Here is a 20,538-nt window from a genome sequence, read left to right as displayed (position 1 = left end):
AAAGTTACTCTTCTAACAGACGTGTATATGAATTCTTATTCTAGCATCCTGGCTCTGAATAAAACTTACTGTCCTGTTTCCATAAAGAGGATACACCCCCAATCGGCTCTGCAAAATGTGCAGTAGTTTCCAATCTGTCTGGATAAATCTGGTAGCTATCAAACTGCTCAGAGACAGTAGCAGCTAAAAATAAAGCAAAATTTTTTTTAATTCAACTCAAAGATATCAAATCAATGAATTCACTCAAATATTGGTGCAGCTAATGTGGTACAACACAAACTGTTCAATCTCTATGGTAAGTATGAGGTTTAAAGGTTTTTGCTCAAATTAAACCTTTCACTTAGAGTTAGGATGTACAGGGTCAAGCAAAATCACACCATCCGATGCTGCAGTTACACTATCATCGGTGGACTATCATCTGCTTACCATCCTTACTGAGGAATTGTATGGACAAATTTCATCCACAGGTCAAAACCATGAATATAAGAACACAAGAAATAGGAGGAGTAGGCCATCTAGCCTTTCGAGCCTGCCCCGCCATTCAATAAGATCGTGGCTGATCTGAAGTGAATCAGTTCCACTTTCCCGTTTTCTCCCCATAACCCTTAATTCCCTTGTCGATCAGAAATCTATCCACCCATGACTTAAATATATTCAATGAGGTAGCCTCCACCGCTTCAGTGGGCAGAGAATTCCACAGATTCACCACTCTGAGTGAAGAAGTTCCTCCTCAACTCCATTCTAACTGCATCCCCCCCCCCCCCCCCCCAATTTATTTTGAGGCTGCGCCCTCTAGTTCTGCTATCCTTTCTAAGCAGGAAGAATCTTTCTACCTCTACCCTATCTAGCCCCTTCATATGAATATTTTCATTCCAAGCTTCATTCTTCATGGCCAAAATATTCAGAAGGGAGAGACTACTACAACTAAGATTTCTGGCAAGAATTCCCCATTTTTATAACGTCCACAGCTTTTAGTGCAAAAGTTATAAGATTAGCCTTACTGTAGGGATATGATAAATTCATTCTTTCAATAGTCAACTAACAACAAGCTTCATCAAAAGATGTGCCACGATACAAGGGCTTCTACTGAAAATACACTTCCCTTGTCATTGGATATTTGCGAGAGTTAGGAAAGTCAGTCTACATTACAAGTGTTCTGATTTACACAGACTATTGCTCACCTCTAAACCTGCAATGAAATACACTGCAGCTTGTCATTTTTGCCTGCCACCCCATAGATAATAGAAAATTTTTGAAGTTGCCTTTTTGTTCTTTCACGTGATTTGGACATTACTGGCTACGTCAGCATTTGTTCACCGTCCCCAATTGCCCTCAAAATGATGGCGAGCCACTGCAGTCCACAAGGTGCAAGTACACCCACAATGCCATTAGAGTGTATTTCAGGATTTTGAACCAGTGACAGCGAAGAAAGGGCGATATAATTCCAAGCGTACTTTGCTTTTGTTACTCATCTTCAACAGCAGACCTCAATGCAAAATGAAACATCTTAGAAACAGATGCCTGGAAAAATCCATTTTTACCATGCAACCATTTACCATGGTTACTGGTTTTAGCAATGTGTGGAACACTGTTTGCACATAGCTACTCCAAATTTGTGCATCAGAACTAGTACTTTGGGTAGGTATATTAACTAAAGAGGACACCAGACATAACATGAATTTGTCAAATACTGAAAATGTAACACTTTGCTTTAACCTATTAAATTGCTCATTTCCTTGTACTTCCATAAATATCAATTCAAGTGCATGGAGGAAGTACCATCATGCAGGCACTGCAAAGAAACAACTGAAAATCATGTTCTACCCCTGCTAAATTCAGACCAACTGAGGTACAAATGAAATTTACCCTTGACACTTTTGCCCAAGCTCATTTACAGTAAAAACAATTATTTCTGACAGGTCAAGAACCATAGCAGTGATTGGTACCACTGACGCATGTTTTGTGGATGTGGCCAAAAATTTTGCCCTAATAGGTAAATGGTCAACTGGACTAGGTCAGCCAATGGTATCAGCTCAACCTAATTCGCGGTCTACTGGGCATATCAATATTAATTGTTTAGATCCAAGGAATGTGTTGACTGTTTGAGGTTACATCTTACGACAAAGTAAAATTCATAGAATCCCTACAATGCAGGAGGCAGCCATTCAGAGCATTGAGCCTGTACTGGCAACAATCCCACCCAGGCCCTATCCTCTCAACCCCATGTATTTACCCTGCTAATCCCACTAACACTATGGGGCAATTTAGCATGGCCAATCTATCTAACCTGCACATCTTTGGAGTATGGTAGGAAACCAGAGCACCCAGAGGAAACCCATGCAGATACAGAGAGAACATGTAAACTCCACACAGGCAGTCACCCAAGGCCAGAATTGAACCCACGTCTTGGGTGCAGTGAGGCAGCAGCGCTAGCCACTGTGCCACCACTGGATGTAATGGATGACAAAATTAGCACAAAGTTTTAAAATGTCTTAATCTTGTAAACACAAGCAAATACAAATGGCATTTATATCAATTAATATCTTCATTGATTACATTATTTGAAAGAGGAAATAATCAGCTCCTTGAACCAAAGATGTTCTTTTTTGAGAAAAGATACCGTGGTTCTCTTCCCTTTCATCCACATCCTTGTGATGCTCCTAGCACAAACAAATAACTGAAGTTAAGCAGCATTTTGGGTCAGACTATCTTTACATTGTGTCTTCAATACAAAAGCAGGGCATTCAGCTCCTTGAACTTGTTGCCATTTTATCAAATCAGCACCTTCAACTCAAATTTATCCTCTCCATATCTTTTCCCCAAAATACCTCCATCTTTCTCAGACAATCCAGTAACTGCTGCTGCTTGAGATATAACAGTTCCAAACTTCCACTGTCTTGTGTGATAAAAGTGAGATTCCCAATTTCACTCCTACATGGCTTAGGTTGAATTTTACATTGTTTCCCCCCCAACCACCCCACTTATTCTTGGTTCTCTCGCTGCAGGAAGTAGTTTCTCTGCATCTACCCACTGAATTCTGTTAGCATTTTAAAGATCTCAATCAGACCATCCTTTATTCCTCTAAATTCCTCTAAGGACACAAATTATCCTCAATTTAACACGAAGCCCTGGTGTACTCCTTCCAAAGGAAACGACCTACAGTTCACTGGCTAAAACTGAATCCAGTGCTCAGTTGGCATGTAGGCTCTGTACAAATGAAATAATTCCTCACTTCTAGATCCAATACCTGAGAGATAAAGCAAAAAAAAATTCCATTAGTCTTAATTGTTACTTTTTTGTACCTGTGCACCATCTTTTAGTCATCTATCCAGTCAGTCAACCAGATTAGCAGCTCAGCCTGCTTGATTACTTCCCTTTTCCTAGATGCTAGAGATCCCCTATAAATGGTGCCAGAATGAAACATATCAAGATGGGGATACCATAACCCATTACACCTTAATGAGGGTACCATATTTTTGTTGCCAACACCAAAATTTGGGTCAACACCATAAAAAGAGTATTTGCCCTACACCCCAAAGCAAATCAGTATATACAGCAAATTAACATTCAGGTAGACAAATACCCAAGTAAATGCTTTGCTCTCTTTCTAGCAACCACCACTCCTCACTTGTAGGTTTTTGAAGAGGGGGCAGCTTTTAGTAGGAAAAGGCAGGCTGCTTCTATATGGCTGTGACAAAGTACACAAATTCAGTCTATAATTTGCTATATATTGCAATATCACACTAATACACAATTAGACAAAGCCAATATCCTAAACAAGACTTTCGTACATAGAAAGCTGCAAATTTAACTGGTGATAATATGAAAGCAACATCACTTTTTTTTTTACCTGTACCATTCTTATGCTTCTTGTGTCCACTCTTTCTTTTAGAACTTGACATTTCTGGAGGAGTAGGCTGCTTGACAACTGGCAGGGATTCATTTTTCTTTATTGCAGATTTTGATCCTTCAAAATCCCTCCCAAAAGATTCTTCTGGCACAGATTTTGATGTTTTCTTGTCTTTTTTCTTTCTCTCTTTTAATCCAGCTGGAACTTCAACTACAGGCGACACAATATGAATGGATGGTTCATCATCAGGTGTCAATGTATCCATCAAATCCAAGTCTCGCACTGCACTCTCTGAATCAGATTCATGCAAGTTACCATTGGGGTTCTCTTTCTTCTTATTCTTTTTCTTTTCATTCTTTTTCTTGTCAACTTTTGCTGGAACAAGTTTTACATCTCGTTTTTGTTTGGCAAGTATTTCATCATATGATGTTTCCTTCATAAACAGCCAGAAGAACAGAAAAATTATAGCAATCACCACTGCTGGGATGATGATGAGGAGGTATTGCGAATCATAAAATTCCATGGTTGCTGGCTATGTCTCCTGCAATATCTAAAAGAAAAAAGTTTCTATTTTTAAAAAAAGTTCAAGATTTACATGCATTTCTTAGGAACTAAGATTAGTAAACCTTCTGTTGATTTATCAAGAATTAGTAGCCCAATATGACCTTCACAAGTATACTTGGGCTGCACTAAAAAGCATTTGAGAACAGATCGAGAGCAAACAGATTCTTATTCGGATACAATATTAAATAGGCTGTTTAAATTTTTTTCAAAACGTTGCTTCCCAAGAAGTCACAAATTAATTTCTAATCTTTTGCTCATGATAGTAAGTGAAGATTTCCCTCATTCTACAGTACTACTTAAGCTTCACCCTTGCTTGCAAAAGATGTGGAGAGAGATTTTTTTGGGATAATAATGGTATTCTGTATAGGTAAAGAAAGCTGTTTGCCTGTTAATTAAATAGAGGAAGGCTACTGGCGACAGGCTGTCTGAGAGGGCCAAGAGATGAAAGATTAAAAGGTGTTAGGTTGATACATTTGTAATGAGGTTATGGCAAGTTTGAATTGCTAAGCCAGAAGAGTCTTCAAAAAAAAAAACAGGTGACTTCTGAATTAACTAATTAACAATTATAATGCAGGATTTTTATTATTAAAAGCCTAAGGGGGTTGTTGCCAATTTTTAAAATTCTAAGAAGTGTTATGGGAATTCTATGCAATAAAAAAATTATAATCAGCGAGACAGACCTTATTCTGGCAACTGGCTTGCTCAGCTATAACATCTGTTGTCATAACAGATCAGCAGCTAGCAGTGAAACAGCACATCAGTTCACACATTTTAAAGTTCCTCTTCACAGCAAGTTTTGTAAAGTGGTAAACTCCTTTTTATGCTCAGATAATTTGGGTCTTGCTGGCTAGACTACTGAGGCCCATCCCAATTGCCCTCGAGGTGGTGGTGATAATGGCTTTCTTGAACTACTGCAGATCATGGGGTTTAGGTACAACCACAGTGCTGCTACAAACAGTTTCCAGATATTGACCCAACGACAGCAAAGGGATAGTGATAATGGTTCCAAATTAGGCTTGGAGAGGAATTTTCAGGTAATGGTATTTCAAAGCATTTGCTGCCTTTGTCCTTCTAGCTGGTATAAGTCAAAGGTTTGGAGGGTACTGTCAAAGGAACCTTGCTGCGTTGCTGCAGGTGCACATGCTGTCACAGTGTGCTGTGTGTTGGACAGAATGAATGCTTAAGATGGTGGAAGGCTGTTTTGTCCTGGGTGGTTGAGTGCACTTCTAACTCAGCTTTACATAATACAATCAATCCTACTTCATCACAATGTTACTACAATCCCAATTCATGAAAAATTGGAGTTATGCTAAAACTCATGCTCATCAAAAAGCATTTTCATTTTAATCAAGTCTAAATATCAGTGTTGAGAGAACCATTTCCACAACAATTTATGGATACATGTAACTGAACTTATGTTAAAATTAATTGATCAGACTCTCAGAATTAATTATTCCTTCTGCAAAGAGATATTTAAATGGACGTATTTGCTTTAGATTTTCTAGTACCAGTCAGAGATTCAAATTGTTCACTGCTGTGTGTAATCCAATAATTGGCTCAGCAATGAAAACAATAACAATTTTAAATAAGTGCCAATTTTAAATAAGTTAGGAAAACAAACCAGAAAAAAACTACAAATAATTGATAGAAAATATAAATGAACTCTGCAGATAACTCCCAGTGAGGGAAGACTGAACGTCACAAGAAATAAGAGCAGGAATAGGCCATCTGATATCTCAAACCCACTCTGCCAGTCAATAAGATCACAGATCATCTACTACAACTAGAATGGGAATGTGTATGCTTAACAAAATGTTAGGTACTTCACAGGAATTAGCAAAGTTGGATAACAAGGCATCATCTCCACACTCTGGGCCTATATTGCAATTTCTTTCTTCTCCCTGTACCCAGAGTGTCCAAAAACATTGAATCAATCTCAGTTTGGAATATATTCCATAACTGGGTGAACACAGCCTTCTTGAGTCAGGAATGCCAAGAATTCACAACCTTCTACTGCATCTCTGTGCTAAATGGCTGACACTTAACCAAGTTTGGACTTTCCAGCCTATTCAAACAAGGCACCTATGCTATCAAATTCTAAAAGAAATAACATTTCAATGTGACTACTCGTTCTTTTAAACTCTCAGTCTCATTATATACAATCTCAAGACAACCTTTTAACGTCAGGAAGCAATCTAATGAACCATCTCGTGCGACAAGTTTGTTTTGTAAACCGCAAAAGGCTAATTTTACCAATCATATACTTAAAAATCTCCAAAGCCGAATGCAGGTCATGTTATCTTAAATTAAATCCAGAGGCCAAAATGGAAGTATGTTATTCAGAGGTGCGCACATTCATTACACAGAAAAGGTTTTTCTTCGAGTACTCATCCAAATTAACAGCTCTGGCATCTTACACATCCAGCAGCAAACTATTTCAAAGTAGCTCAGTATAGATTATCGTGCACATTCATGACTAATGGCAACAAAAATCAATAGCATCAATACGGTATGTTGAGGAAGTGTGTACTTTTGGACAAGATAGCTGAAGCCTCAGCCACCAACGGTATTGCATAGGAAGGACACAGTACAGGGTTGGAAGAATGGAAAAAGAAAACACAGGGATAAAACAAATAGCAAAATATGGTGCAGTTAGACCAGGTTTGCAGCAGTACAGTAGCAAGAAGATTTTTTATAGTAAGTGCACAGAGATAAGCAGCCAATGAAAGTCTTTATCAGATTGTGTTGGGCACTAACAAGAGGGAGCCATTGGCTAGAAAGCCTACTAAACATTAGAGGGCAAAGTCACCATAATAAAAAGACTGAATGAAAAGGTCATGTTGATACAGTAGACAAGGGCAATGGAATGGCTGAGATACCACACAAGTTATTCATGACAGTTAAATGGGCAAAAATCCAATTGACAACATAATCAACAGATGGAATGAGCTTCTTGGTAGAACAGAGACAAAATAAAAGAATAATTTAACAATCCGATGCTTTGACAGTAGGTGAAAAAGAGAACAGTTGGTTCTTTCCGGGTGATCAGTGAGAATGGGCAGCTCTGCTCATCATATCTTGATTTTGTTGAGGATTTCAATGCAGAGAATTCCTTGACTTTCATTTTCCAGGATTATTCTGGCAAACAGTTCAAATGTACCACTGTTTGAAGAATCTGCAGCCATTTCATTGAAAGTTATAACACTTCATTTTCTTACAGAACAGTTTACCCACACTATCATTCTCTGCAATTATTCTAAGTTGCATGCATCATTTCACTACAAAATACTGTATGTAAGCATGTTTAAAAGGTGCCTCATTAGACCGAAGTTTCATAAACAAACTTCACACAGCTCAGTAGACTTCAGGCACTAGAATGCTTACTGATTCCCATGCTGCTATTCAACAATTGCACATGCATCGTTACCCCAATATACCAAAAATAAAAACTGGCCATCTTGCTTTTCTTTGATTTAATTGGTTTTGATTGCTGTCACCTTCATGAGATTATGCAAGTCTAAATACTGCTTTCCTATACATTGTCGTTACCATGCAAAGCAATTTAACAGACCTCCCTGCAACCTCTAGCACTTAACATCCACTAAGAAACAGGCTGACATATCTAGTCAAACGTCAAAAGTGGAAAATATATACCATAGAAAAGATGTAAAAGAAATGGTCAATTATATACAAACAGTAAAGTCAATACCTCCCATTCTGAGCAAAATGATCCATCAGTAGATCAAACTACATTTTCTTAAGTGAATGATATTTCATTAATAATTTCTTAAACATGCAGATAGTTGTAGTGAAATCAAACCTCAAATAAATTGGATTCCTCATCAATTGAATGATGACCATTTAGGAATTGAAAAATCTGTTATCCCTCGAGAAATTCATGTATATATCATAATCTCAACATCAAGTACAGCACTCACACAAAAATAGGCCTCAGCACTTTAAGTTAACAAAACACTGCTGAGAGCAAGAGGAAAAAATGGATTCATCAGATTTAATGGTTCACCTTGCAACATTTCTCCTTCAAGCAAATTTAGCTGGATGGTCTAACTTTGGCATTGTAGTAGGAGAAGCGAGAACTATGGGGTCTTCCTGGGTCAGCTTTGCTCATCATATCAATCAAATAGAACAGTTTGCCATGATGTGTTAAGTTTCATTTTTTTCAATAATTTGAAGCCACATTTAAAGCATGTTAGCTTACCTTTTTTAAAATAAAAATGTGTGGGCACAATTTAAAAATTGAGCTTTGAAAGGTTAGCCATCTGGAATAGGAGATTTTTTTTAAAATCCACGTTTGCTGACTCAAGCAGTAAGTTTCCACAATTTCTTTCAACATGCCATCTTAGATATAATAAAAGACTGGCAAGTAGTACAGGTTTCTGAAAGCAAGCAAAACACTCCCAAGAGGATTACTTGCAAAAGGTAAAGCTGCTTCAACATTTCAGCTCTATTCATCTGGTACATAAGCCTCAAGGTCAAGTACAACCAGCTTTAGGAACTCCATACGAGGTGAAGTATAAACCGATTTGGGATTTAAAGTATTCCTGGATCTGCTCTAAATTTGTTTGAAACAGCACCTCAATTTATTTCACACATACAAATTGCACTTTTTTATTTGGGTAGCAGAATATAAATGTACCTATGATTATTCACAATTATGGGTCTGATTTGACCATGAGAAGCACCGTGCGCTTAGTACATTTGTTGTGGAGCTGGGTGGTGTAGGAGAGAAGAATAAATAACAGTGCTAATGGTGGTCTAGAGCAGAAAAGAGAAACTAAAAGTTATATAAATCAACACATGAATGGTCCTTTTCTTCTTCCAATGTCCTCTGCACTAAAGAGGGAAAAGCCATGAATGACTAACATTCAACAAGGACATCTACACTCACCTTACCATCTTGAACTCATCACATGCTGTGGTATTGACAAAGGTCAAATCAGAGTTAGCATGATCAAAAACTTGAGCATCAGGAGAAACGAGTGTGACATATGCTTTGATTGACAAATTGTAAATTCAGGGTTTAACCTTCTCACCAGAGTGAACTGGTTACCCATGTAGTAAAGCACACTTTTTTCAGGCCGCCTGAGAAGAATACCTCAGACTGCTTTCTTACTGCACTATTGATTGTTGGCTTATGCTTGAACACAAATGCATGCTACCTGGACCTCTATGTTCAACAGTGGCGACTGTTGAACACTACACACACTACACACTACCAAAGTGACCGCAAACAGTATGGCAAGACCAAACTGAAGTCCTCTAGCATTACATTCTGAGCCATAAAGATCAGAAAGGGCCCAAAGCTGTGCAGTTCAAATTTCTGTCAGGGAAGCTGTGGTGATGTAACAATTTTTCTTCATGTCTATTCTTGTAGTGGAGAAACTTCAGGTGGGTGAGCGAGATAGATTGTAAGAAAATAGCAAACCAAGCTTCCCACTTGTGGTTAGGATTCAGTAATTCTTGCTGGAAGGTCGAGTATTATCTGACTCATTTGTTCCTGTAAGCCTATGTTAAAGCATTTCAAAGACCCAACTGAACATTCTTTAAAAGCTAGTTACTTTATCCAATCTCTTACAATTTATTTCACTGATGCAAACGAGCTGTCTCTATTCACACCATGATCACATTCCACATCTTGCTCATTATCACCATTCTCTCAATTTCTTGCCTATGCAAAAGCTATACAACCCTCCTATTTATAATCATCATTGACAATTAATGAATCAATGTCCACCTACAAATCTGCTGAAAGAAATTAACAGAAAACTTTCAAGAAATCACGTTCTGTGGCCTAAATGTTGCATAATGATCTTCAATATCAACTGTGAATCTCAGAAGCACTTAATGCCTTGTGATTTGATCCTATACCTTCCTACATCAACGAAGTTTCTTCATTTGTCATTCAGAAACTTTTAGATCGTTGCGACACACATTCATGATGCCTTGGTACAATGCTGAAGTTTAAATTGCAAGAGCTGATGAAGAATTTTCAGACACTAATCTGATGCTCAAGTGCAACTCAGCCACTGATGTAGTCAACACGTTTCAGTGCCAGTCTCCAGCCTACAGTAGCAAATATAAGTGCAACTGCCTGCAAAATCACCCAAATCCAAAAAGGATGGTTGATATGGAGCATAGTGGTGAGCCTATGTAACATTTTTGTTTATTTATTCTTTGGATGTGGGTATCACTGGCTGGACCACAATTTATTGCCCATCCCTAATTGCCTTCGAAACAAGTGGCTTGCTAGGCCAATCTATAGGACATTTGACTCATCCACAATGCTGTGGATCTGGAGTCATACATAGGCCAGACCCGGTAGGGATGAGAGATTTCCTTCTCTAACTAGGCAGGTTTTTACAACAATTGACAATGGCTTCATGGTTACTGAGAGACTTTTTAAATCCAGATGTGTTTTATTTTGTTCAAATTTCACCATCTGCCATGGTGGGATTCAAATCCAAGTCTCCAGAGCATTACCCTGGGTCTCTGGATCACAAGGCCATGGGAAAAACCAAAAGGGAATGGAAGATCATCCAAGATTTTAAATGCTTCATTTCAGAGAGTGACAAAACAGGATAGGAAATCTGCGCTTCAGGCATATCGTTTTTGTTGAACTTCTAAAACAATGCCCCTTTCCTTTAAAAGTGACAAGCATTTCACAATTTTGTCAGTTTTTTTGTAGTGACAAGGATTCTTGTACTTTCCAAAAGACATTTTCTTCTTCCCTCCCAAGATATTAAAGAACTTCTTGCAGCATTCAAGAGAATTTGAATCTGACACCTAATGTGGCATGCAGCTTAAATCTTTTGTTTGATCAAGTCTTGCAAGCAAGGTCTCTCTAGTCACACACATTATTTTGGATGATTCATTCTGTACTGATAGTTGCTGAGAACAATGCTAAAAATGTTGCTTTTTGAAAACACCAAATGGCAACTCCTTTAGCATCTCGCCTATAACTAATCCTGAGCTTAATTGTTTCACTTCCCCATCAACACTATTTTGTTTCCCAATAAATTTAAGTTCAAACAGACAAATCTCTCATCCTACATCTCAATAGCCAGTGAGCTGAATTGCACCCATTACACCCTGAACCCTGAAGTATCCAGAAAAGATTAAAGCCACTTCAATATTTCAAGCAAAGATACCAAACAACAAACTATTCACAAGTTAAAAAACAAACTTCAACCTGCAAAAACCAATCTTAATCCTATGTGTATACGTAATCATGACTAGAGGATATTTGGTCAGTTTTATTTAAGTATCCAATACCAAGTTGCATGTGATAAGGATTTCAGAGGAAAAAAAATGGCAAAAAAAGCTGTGGATATTTTTTGAAAAGGTCTGTAAAAGGAAGGATCAAGATGTTGGGTTTAAAAAGGAATTTCAATTGCAACATCTAGGCATGATGAGGTGAAGGTGGCCATACAGAAGGTCATATTCAGATGATCAGAAAGTGGGTGGGATGGTTAAAACAAATTTTCATAAGGAGGCAAAGACATGAGTAATTTAAACATTTTTAATTTGAAGCGTTAGCAAGTAGTTCATATATAGTGATGCTGACTGAACGTGAATTACTGTGACATAAAGGAAAGATCAAAGATATTAGAGGATTGTAGCCATTTATTATTGATAGCAAATTCTCTTTCCTTTCGGTTCTGTTTCATCTACATTCTTCCAACTCACCATAAACAATGAATTTAAAAAAGTTAAATTTTTAGAACTTCAATTAAGAACATAAGAAATAGGAGCAGGAGTAGGCCATCAAGCCCTTTGAGCCTGCCCTGTCATTCAACAAGATCATGGCTGATCTGAAGTGGATCAGCTCCACTTTCTCTCCATAACCCTTAATTCCCTTGTCTATCAGAAACCTATCTACCCGTGACTTAAATATATTCAGCTAGGTAGCCTCCACCACTTCAATGGGCAGAGAATTCCAGAGATTCACCACCCTTTGAGTGAAGAAGTTCCTCATCAACTCCAAGGTATGCTACCCCCTCCCCCCCCCCCCATCTTGAGGCTATGCCCTCTAGTCCTGCAAGCTTTGATCCCATCTGTCTGCCGACGGGTTTGCATGATAGATGCTGTTCAACCCAAGACAGTGGAGCTATTTCCAATTTGTTTGTAATTTTTATTCCATTTTCTCAGATAGTGAATCTCAACTATTGTACTGTCCATCTATATTAAAGCTGTCCCATAAGTATCTGGCTGTTCATTCCACATCCTCGCATTCAATAACAAATATCAGATTTGCGATGTTCAACTTAATCCAGATTTTATTGGTGATTGGCTTTTTCTGATCCTCAGAAACATACATCTCCAGCACTTCCTGTAAGTAACTATAGGACTTGAAGTGAGTTTAAAAGTCATACTATAGTTGTATGTATTAATATTGAATTTGTATACATTTATAGCGAGTGAGCACAGGCTTAATTGCCAACTCTCAAATTCTCACCATAGCATGTGTAGGTTGAATTAACTGTCTTGCCTGACAAATCTGTAATCCAGATTCACCTGCCCTGCTTGATTTGACTGCCAATTTGTAATGCACTTGCCCCAAGAGTTAAGCATGGCACTTATCAAAAGATTCTCAAACTTATGACCATCTGTTAAACAGCATAAACAATTCTGATTGTTTATATAGTACACAAAGGCACCAAGGTAGTATAACCACCCAAGACGTTTTATAATGGAGCCTTCATCGAGGCTGACTTATCAAGTATCTCAACGGCAATGATATCTCACACCACATACATGCTTAAAGTAAAGTTTAAATAATCTTGCACAAGAACAATTGGATTCACAAATATGATGCAAACATTTCATTAATTCCATATGCTCATTAAAATCCACACAGCCCAATTTATTACCACAGAAATAAACTGCAGGTAATTTTCATCACGCCACAGCAATCAGGTATTTCATTTCGTAAAATGTATCAAATTCTGGCAACCACAATGATGGTATGTTCCTCATAGAAACACCATACTAAAAACACCTATGCAGTAATGTTTGAGGCTTACTGAGGTTAATATTCAATAGTACAAAATTCATGCATCATCAAGAAAGATGACCAGGCTGCTTAGCGGGCAGGTGCTCTAAAACACAATACCATGAAATAACGTGAATCCTTATATCAAACTGTCAACTCTTGGATTCTTACTGCAGCCAGGTTAAACGTCAACCAACTATTTTTGCATCTAAATGCTCAGATTATAGTAAGTCCTGCCACTCGCAGGGGTTATGTTTCCATGAAACGTCAAACGGTGAGTCACGAAGGAGGAACATGCTTTTGAACAGGACTCAATTCAATAGGTTTCAGTCACGTGAGGGCAGCATTGATTTGAGCAGCTAAAGTACTCTAAAATAACCTGTGTCTCTCTTTACTGAAGCTGTAAGGCCTGCTGTGTATACTCCACATTTTTGCTGTTTGGTTTGTGATTTCTAGCACTGGCAATTTTACTTGCAACCCCTTTAAAAGTCAATCATAGAAACCTTACAGTGCAGAAAGAGGCCATTCGGCCCATCGAGTCTGCACCTACCACAAGCCCTACCCCCACATCCCTACGTATTTTACCCACTAATCCCTCTAACCCACACATCTCAGGACACTAAGGGGCAATTTTAGCATGGCCAATCAACCTAACCTGCACATCTTTGGAATGTGGGAGGAAACCAGACCACCTGGAGGAAACCCACACAGACACCAGGAGAATGTGCAAACTCCACACAGACAGTGACCCAAGACAGGAATCGAACCCAAGTCCCTGGAGCTGTGAAGCAGCAGTGCTAACCACTGTGCTACCATACTGTCAAGGCCAATGAAAAAGAGAAAAACCCAGGATCAACAAGGGATAAAATATATCCTGAAAAATTCCACTCAAGTCACTGGAAGTAGCCAAGGAAGTCACAAGAACCAACAATTATGAAGATTACAATACTTGCATTGGTGAATCAGCACCTTCCATGCCAACCTGTATTATATTCCAGAGCCCCACTACTCTAAACCAAATCAATTAATATCCAGTATATTCCAATTCCTCAATGGTAAATTAACTGCCCTTGCTCTAAAGGGTGTATCTGTCAATTAACGCAGAGATTCAGACATTTCAATTTGCAGATAAGCAACCATCATTCATATGATGGTGGTGTGTGCACATGTGCATAGAGAAGGACAACAGTGGTCACAAGATTTTCTTGAGTTTGCTGCCCAAAGACAGGCCCATGGTGATTATCCACCAAATCATGTAAGGTGCCATGAATTTTTACTACTAACCAAGCAAGACAGCCAGGATGGGGAGATCCAGGCAGAGATATCGATCCCTGTGCTTTTGGTGTCTAATCTGATCCACATGCCAGTCTTCTGGCCAACTGAACTAACCAACTCCTACTCAAGTTGCAAAGCTGTAATTCAGATTCAACATTCAAAGTCAGTGTCTCCCATTTCACAAGTCAGTGTTTGTTCTGCTATGCACCTGAATCAAACCAAAAAACAAGCATGGTGTCCTTTCTTTGAATCACTGATCTTTCCATTAACTAATGCAACAAAGAGCATCTGATTATGATTACAGATGGAAAGGCAAACTGGTTACAAAGGAAAGGCCATGATGTGGCGATGCCAGCACTGGACTGGGCTAAACACAGTAAGTCGTCACACAACACCAGGTTAAAGTCCAACAGGTTTATTTGGTAGCACAAGTCATTCGCTTTCGGAGCACTGCTCCTTCATCAGATGAGAGGGGCTTGTACCACCAAATAAACCTGCTGGACTTTAACATCGTGTTGTGAGACTTCTTACTGTACAAAGGAAAAGTATAGAGTTAAGTATGCTTACCTGTCAGTTTACAGTGGCAGATTACTTGGTCAAAATAAACAGATGTGATGCAAGATAGATCTTACAGGCCAAGATGACGATAAAAGGACTCAACTAAGTAATCTATAGGAGCAGCAAAAAGAATTCGGATTTCCAAACTTGTAATGCCTTTAAGTAAAGTTTCCAAATTTACAAAAATCCAGCCCAGCATTTAATTTGGATTAAATGCCAATGACAATAAAACACTTCTAGTAGCGGAAGGGAAACTAAACATCAGGAGACAACTGTCTCTACTTAAAAATGCCACTGTATGAGAAGCTGCCAATGCTTAAATGCTCCATTTTAATTCCCACCTCTCTGGTCACCTCATAACATCCACAAACAAGTGTGCAACTTCCAAGATCGCAATTAATATCACTGAATGCTGGTTACATGACTGCACAGAATTTAACTTGATTGGCAGAAACTGAATTTTTAAGTCTCAAATATGGAGCTATTGCTGTAGGGACATCTGAATTGTGGTACTACTTTTGGTAAATATATCAAGAATTCAATTAGAGAAAGGAGGTGTTATGTGGAATGGAGGGTGGGAATCAAAGTAAAAATTGAAAAAAATTATTGGAATGTAAACATCATTTGTAACACTGGCATTCAATGGCTTCAGACTGCATAGGTACTCTACCTTCTTGAACGGCAGCAAATGTTTGGGCAATTCAGAAATCAACTGAAGACACAACCAAGACTCAAGTCATGAAAACCAGACTAGGCAATTTCTTTTCCTAGAAGGCTCAAAATCAATTATGCTTTCAACTGAAATCTGTCATTCTCTAGAATGCTTTGCTTCTACATTCACCTCCTTGCTATCATTCACCTAATCTCAACTTTACATCTACTCCTTACGTAAGTGAGATAAAGGTCAAAGGTCTTTTGGCACAACTGTTCCTTCCTCTCCTTGTACTCGGAGAAATCTGAAAGCAAACAAAGTTCTTTTTTTTGGGGGGGGGGGGGGCGCGGCCTCACATGCCTGTAATACGTTCACTTATTCCCTTTCACCCATACAGCCTTGTGTATTCAAATCATAAGAACATAAGAAATAGGAGCAGGAGTAGGCCATCTAGCCCTTTGAGCCTGCCCCGCTATTCAATAAGATCATGACTGATCCGTCGTGGCTCAGTTCCACTTTCCTGCCCTCTCCCCATAACCCTTAATCCCCTCTTATCAAAAACCCATCAACCCGCGTCTTAAAAATATTTAGCGAGGTAGCCTCCACCACTTCAACGGGCAGAGAATTCCAGAGATTCACCACCCTTTGAGTGAAGAAGTTCTTCCTCAACTCCGTTCTAAACCGCCCCCCCTTTATCTTGAGGCTGTGCCCCCTAGTCCTACTGTCTTTTTTGAGCGGGAAGAGTCTCTCCACCTCTATCCTATCCATCCCATTCATCATTTTATACGTCTCAATGAGATCTCCCCTCATTCTTCTAAACTCTAACAAGTACAAGCCTAGTTTATTCAGCCTCCCCTCATAGCTCAACCCCCTCAACTCCGGTATCAGCCTAGTAAACCTCCTCTGCACTCCCTCCAAGGCCAAAATATCTTTGCGCAGGTGCGGCGCCCAAAACTGCACACAGTACTCCAGCTGCGGCCTCACCAATGCCCTATACAGCAGCAGCAAGACCTCCCTACTTTTATATTCAATCCCCCTCGCTATGAAGGCCAGCATCCCATTCGCCTTCCTGGCCACCTGCTGCACCTGCAAGCTGAGTTTTTGCGACTCATGCACAAGGACCCCAAGGTCCCTCTGCACCGTCGCCTGCTGCAGTTTTTCGCCACGTAAGTAATAGTCCTTCCTACCATTATTCCTACCAAAGTGGACCACCTCACACTTGCCAACATTAAATTCCATTTGCCAGTTCCTGGCTCATTCGCCCAGCCTATCTAGATCCTTCTGCAGACTCTCCACACCCTCCGCACAATTTGCCTTTCCCCCAATCTTGGTGTCATCAGCAAATTTCGATACCCTACACTCAGTTCCCTCCTCCAGATCATCTATATAAATGGTAAAAAGCTGAGGCCCCAGCACCGACCCCTGGGGCACTCCACTAGTCACCATCCGCCAATCCGAATAGCACCCGTTGACCCCCACTCTCTGCCTCCTATTTGACAACCAATCCTCTATCCACGCTAACACCCTACCCCCAACTCCATGTCCCTCGACCTTCTGCAATAACCTCTTGTGAGGTACTTTGTCAAACGCCTTCTGAAAATCCAGAAAGACCACATCCACCGGCTCTCCTCTATCCACCGCCCTAGACACATCCTCATAGAACTCCAGTAAATTTGTCAGACACGACTTCCCTTTAATGAAACCGTGCTGCGTCTGCTCTATCAAGCAATTCCCTTCAAGATGCCTCGCAATTTCCTCCTTAATGACAGATTCTAACATTTTACCTACCACAGACGTTAAACTAACCGGCCTATAATTCCCCGCCTTTTGCCTGGCACCCTTCTTAAACAACGGCGTAACATTAGCCGTTTTCCAATCCTCCGGCACTTCCCTGGAATCCAGCGACGTCTGGAAAATAACCACCAAGGCATCCACTATCACCTCCGCCATTTCTTTCAGAACCCTCGGATGCATTCCATCCGGTCCTGGGGACTTGTCCACAATCAGCCCCTCCAGTCTGTCGAGCACCGCCTCTCTAGTAACAGTAATGTCATTAAGACCCTCCAGTCCTACCACCTTTCCATCGCTAACACCCGGCAAATTATTCACGTCCTCCTCCGTGAAGACAGAAACAAAAGTTATTCAATACCTTAGCCATATCCCCATCCCCTACCACCAGGTCCCCTTTCTCATCCTCTAAAGGACCAACGTTCACCCTAGCCAGCCTCTTCCTTTTTATATATTTATAAAAACTCTTGCTACTCTTTTTTATATTAAGCGCTAGCCCAGCTTCATTGTTTCTCCTACCCTTCTTTATCAACTTCTTTGTCAATCTTTGTTGACATTTAAACCTCTCCCAATCCTCTTCTCGCCCACTACTCTTAGCTACTCTAAATTCCTCCGCTTTTAATTTAACACTTTCCTTCACCTCCTTCGTTATCCACGGCTTATTACCTCTCCTCCTACTGTCCTTTTTGACCATCGGAATAAATTTCCGCTGAGCACCATGGCAAATTACAAAATGGAATCCAAGAACTGTGGGTTAGTATCTAGATAAAAACGAACATGAAAGCTGTTTATAAAAACTTAATTGGTTGATCAATAACGTGCAGAAATAGGGGGCTACTATTTTCACCCCGTCACATCTGTCCCACACTACAAGGAAAACTCAGTGCCACCAAACAACCAGGAATTCTTCCTGGTGTCAGTCACAACCAACAAATACATTTAGAAAAAGACTATCATTGGTTATTCAAACTACTTCCATTCAGCCAACTGCAGAATCCCCAGTTTCTGTCTTTGACTTTTTTGTGGTCCTCGTGAACATGTCCCATAGTGACAAAAGGTATAAGTTTAACTTCAAAATGGATGGTGACAATAGCTCAACAAAACATTCACTACCTATCTGACATCAAATCACGGATGAAACGGTTTCCTCTAACTTAAATCGAGAAGGCATAAACCATTGTTTTAAGCCCTAGCACAAATTGTACTCCCTGTCAATACCGAACTACACAGTTCAGCCCTAAATAGCATTTTAAAATCCCACGTCCCATCCACTTCTATAACAACAGCATTGAAGCCAAAAATCTTGATCCCTCTTTCATCTTTTTGGCTCTACTTTGCCCTAAACCAAATCCCACTTTTTCTTTTAACTAATTTACAGATGTGGACTTTCTAGTTGGGCCAGCATTCATCACCCATCCCTAACTGCCCTCTATTTCAGAGGGCATTTGAGTCAACCACAATACTATGATCTGGAGTCACATGTAGGCCAGACCAGGAAAGGATGGTAGATTCCTTCAACAATCGACAAGGGTTTCATGGCCATCGTTCTATTTTTTCATTCCAAATTTTTATTGAATTTGAACCTGGGTCCCCAGATCTTGCACTGGGTCGCTGGATCACTAACCCAGTGACAATACCACTGCCTCCCTTAATTTCCAATTTGCTCCATTCTCATCAACTCACGCTGGCTTCTCTATAGCACAACTTACTCCAACATTTCCTGTTCATCTTAATGCCTTCAAATTTCCCAGACTTAATCAACTGCAACCCCTTACCTCACCGCTCTATCCTGTCTTCAATTTGATTTAAAAGCTTTGTAACTGCCGTAAAACACTGACATTTTCCAACCCTTCTAACCTTGTGCCCCTCACCATCTCTTCGCCCAAGAATGCTCCCACTCTTGCAAATTACCTGTCTGAACCCCAGCAGTCCGTAAGCTTTTCTAAACCTAACTTTTGTTCAGACTAGCAACCACTACAATCTCTCCCTCTATCGCTTAGTCTGCTTCTGAATCGACTTTCATGTGCAAAGCATCTTACGGCAATGTTAAATAACATATATAAAATCTCTGTCACTGCTAACTTACTTGATATCAGGATAATTCTTGACTGTGTCTGCAAGCAATAATTTGCATTTTAAGATGAATAGAATAGATCTATGCATGGAAAGCCACAGTGGCCTAGCCAGAAACATCAAGCAGCAGAAGATGATGAAACTCCAAGGATCACAACAAAGAAAGCCACACATGTGCAAAGAAACAAATGGCTCACTAAGTTTATTCAGTGAGTGAAAAATCCAGATGTGGACATTCCTAGATTTAATCTATAAAACCATAATTCCATAAGATATAGGAGCAGAATTAGGCCATTGGCTCAAGTCTACTCCACCATTCAATCATGGCTGATATGATTTTCATCTCCATTCTCCTGCCTTCTCTTATAACCCTTGATCCCCTTATTGAACTGTCTTAAAGACACTCAATGCCCAGGCTGGAGTTTGGCAATGAGTTCCACAGATTCACCACCCTCTGACTGAAGAGATTCCTCCTCATCTCAGTTTTAAAGCAACGTCCCTTTGCTCTGAGGTTGTGCTCAAGTTCTAGTCTCTTCCACTAGTGGAAATATCCTGTCCACATCCTTTCAATCTAGGCCTCTCAGTATTTTGTAAGTTTCAATTAGATTCTCCCCCCTCCCATCCTTCTAAACTCCATCCAGTATACACTCAAACTCCTCAACCAATCCTCATACGACAAACCTTTCACAGACCCTTTCCTGACCAGTCTATCATGTCTTCAATTTGTCTCAAAAAGCTGTGTAACATCATGTTGCTGTGTAATTA

At 39.7% G+C, this 20,538-nt stretch overlaps 1 protein-coding gene across 7 annotated transcripts in view; it reads right to left on the bottom strand.

Annotated features, from left to right (window-relative positions):
* Positions 1–20,538, bottom strand: part of ktn1 (kinectin 1) — a 118,432-nt gene that overhangs the window by 90,680 nt on the left and 7,214 nt on the right. For 6 of the 7 annotated variants that reach the window (XM_080202749.1, XM_080202747.1, XM_080202750.1 and 3 more), the window contains exons 2-3: positions 3,851–4,400; positions 70–183 (exon numbers count right to left, since the gene is read on the bottom strand). In XM_080202749.1, the coding sequence (XP_080058875.1) occupies positions 70–183; positions 3,851–4,373 (637 nt within the window). In that variant the 5' untranslated portion in view covers positions 4,374–4,400. The remainder of the gene's footprint in view (positions 1–69; positions 184–3,850; positions 4,401–20,538) is intronic. The other variant, XM_080202752.1, reaches the window with a different exon arrangement.

Source organism: Carcharhinus amblyrhynchos, chromosome 14 (assembly GCF_965287045.1).
Source record: "Carcharhinus amblyrhynchos chromosome 14, sCarAmb.v2.hapA, whole genome shotgun sequence".
In the NCBI taxonomy this organism is placed as follows: Eukaryota; Metazoa; Chordata; class Chondrichthyes; order Carcharhiniformes; family Carcharhinidae; genus Carcharhinus; species Carcharhinus amblyrhynchos.
This window is presented reverse-complemented; position numbering and strand designations above follow the sequence as displayed.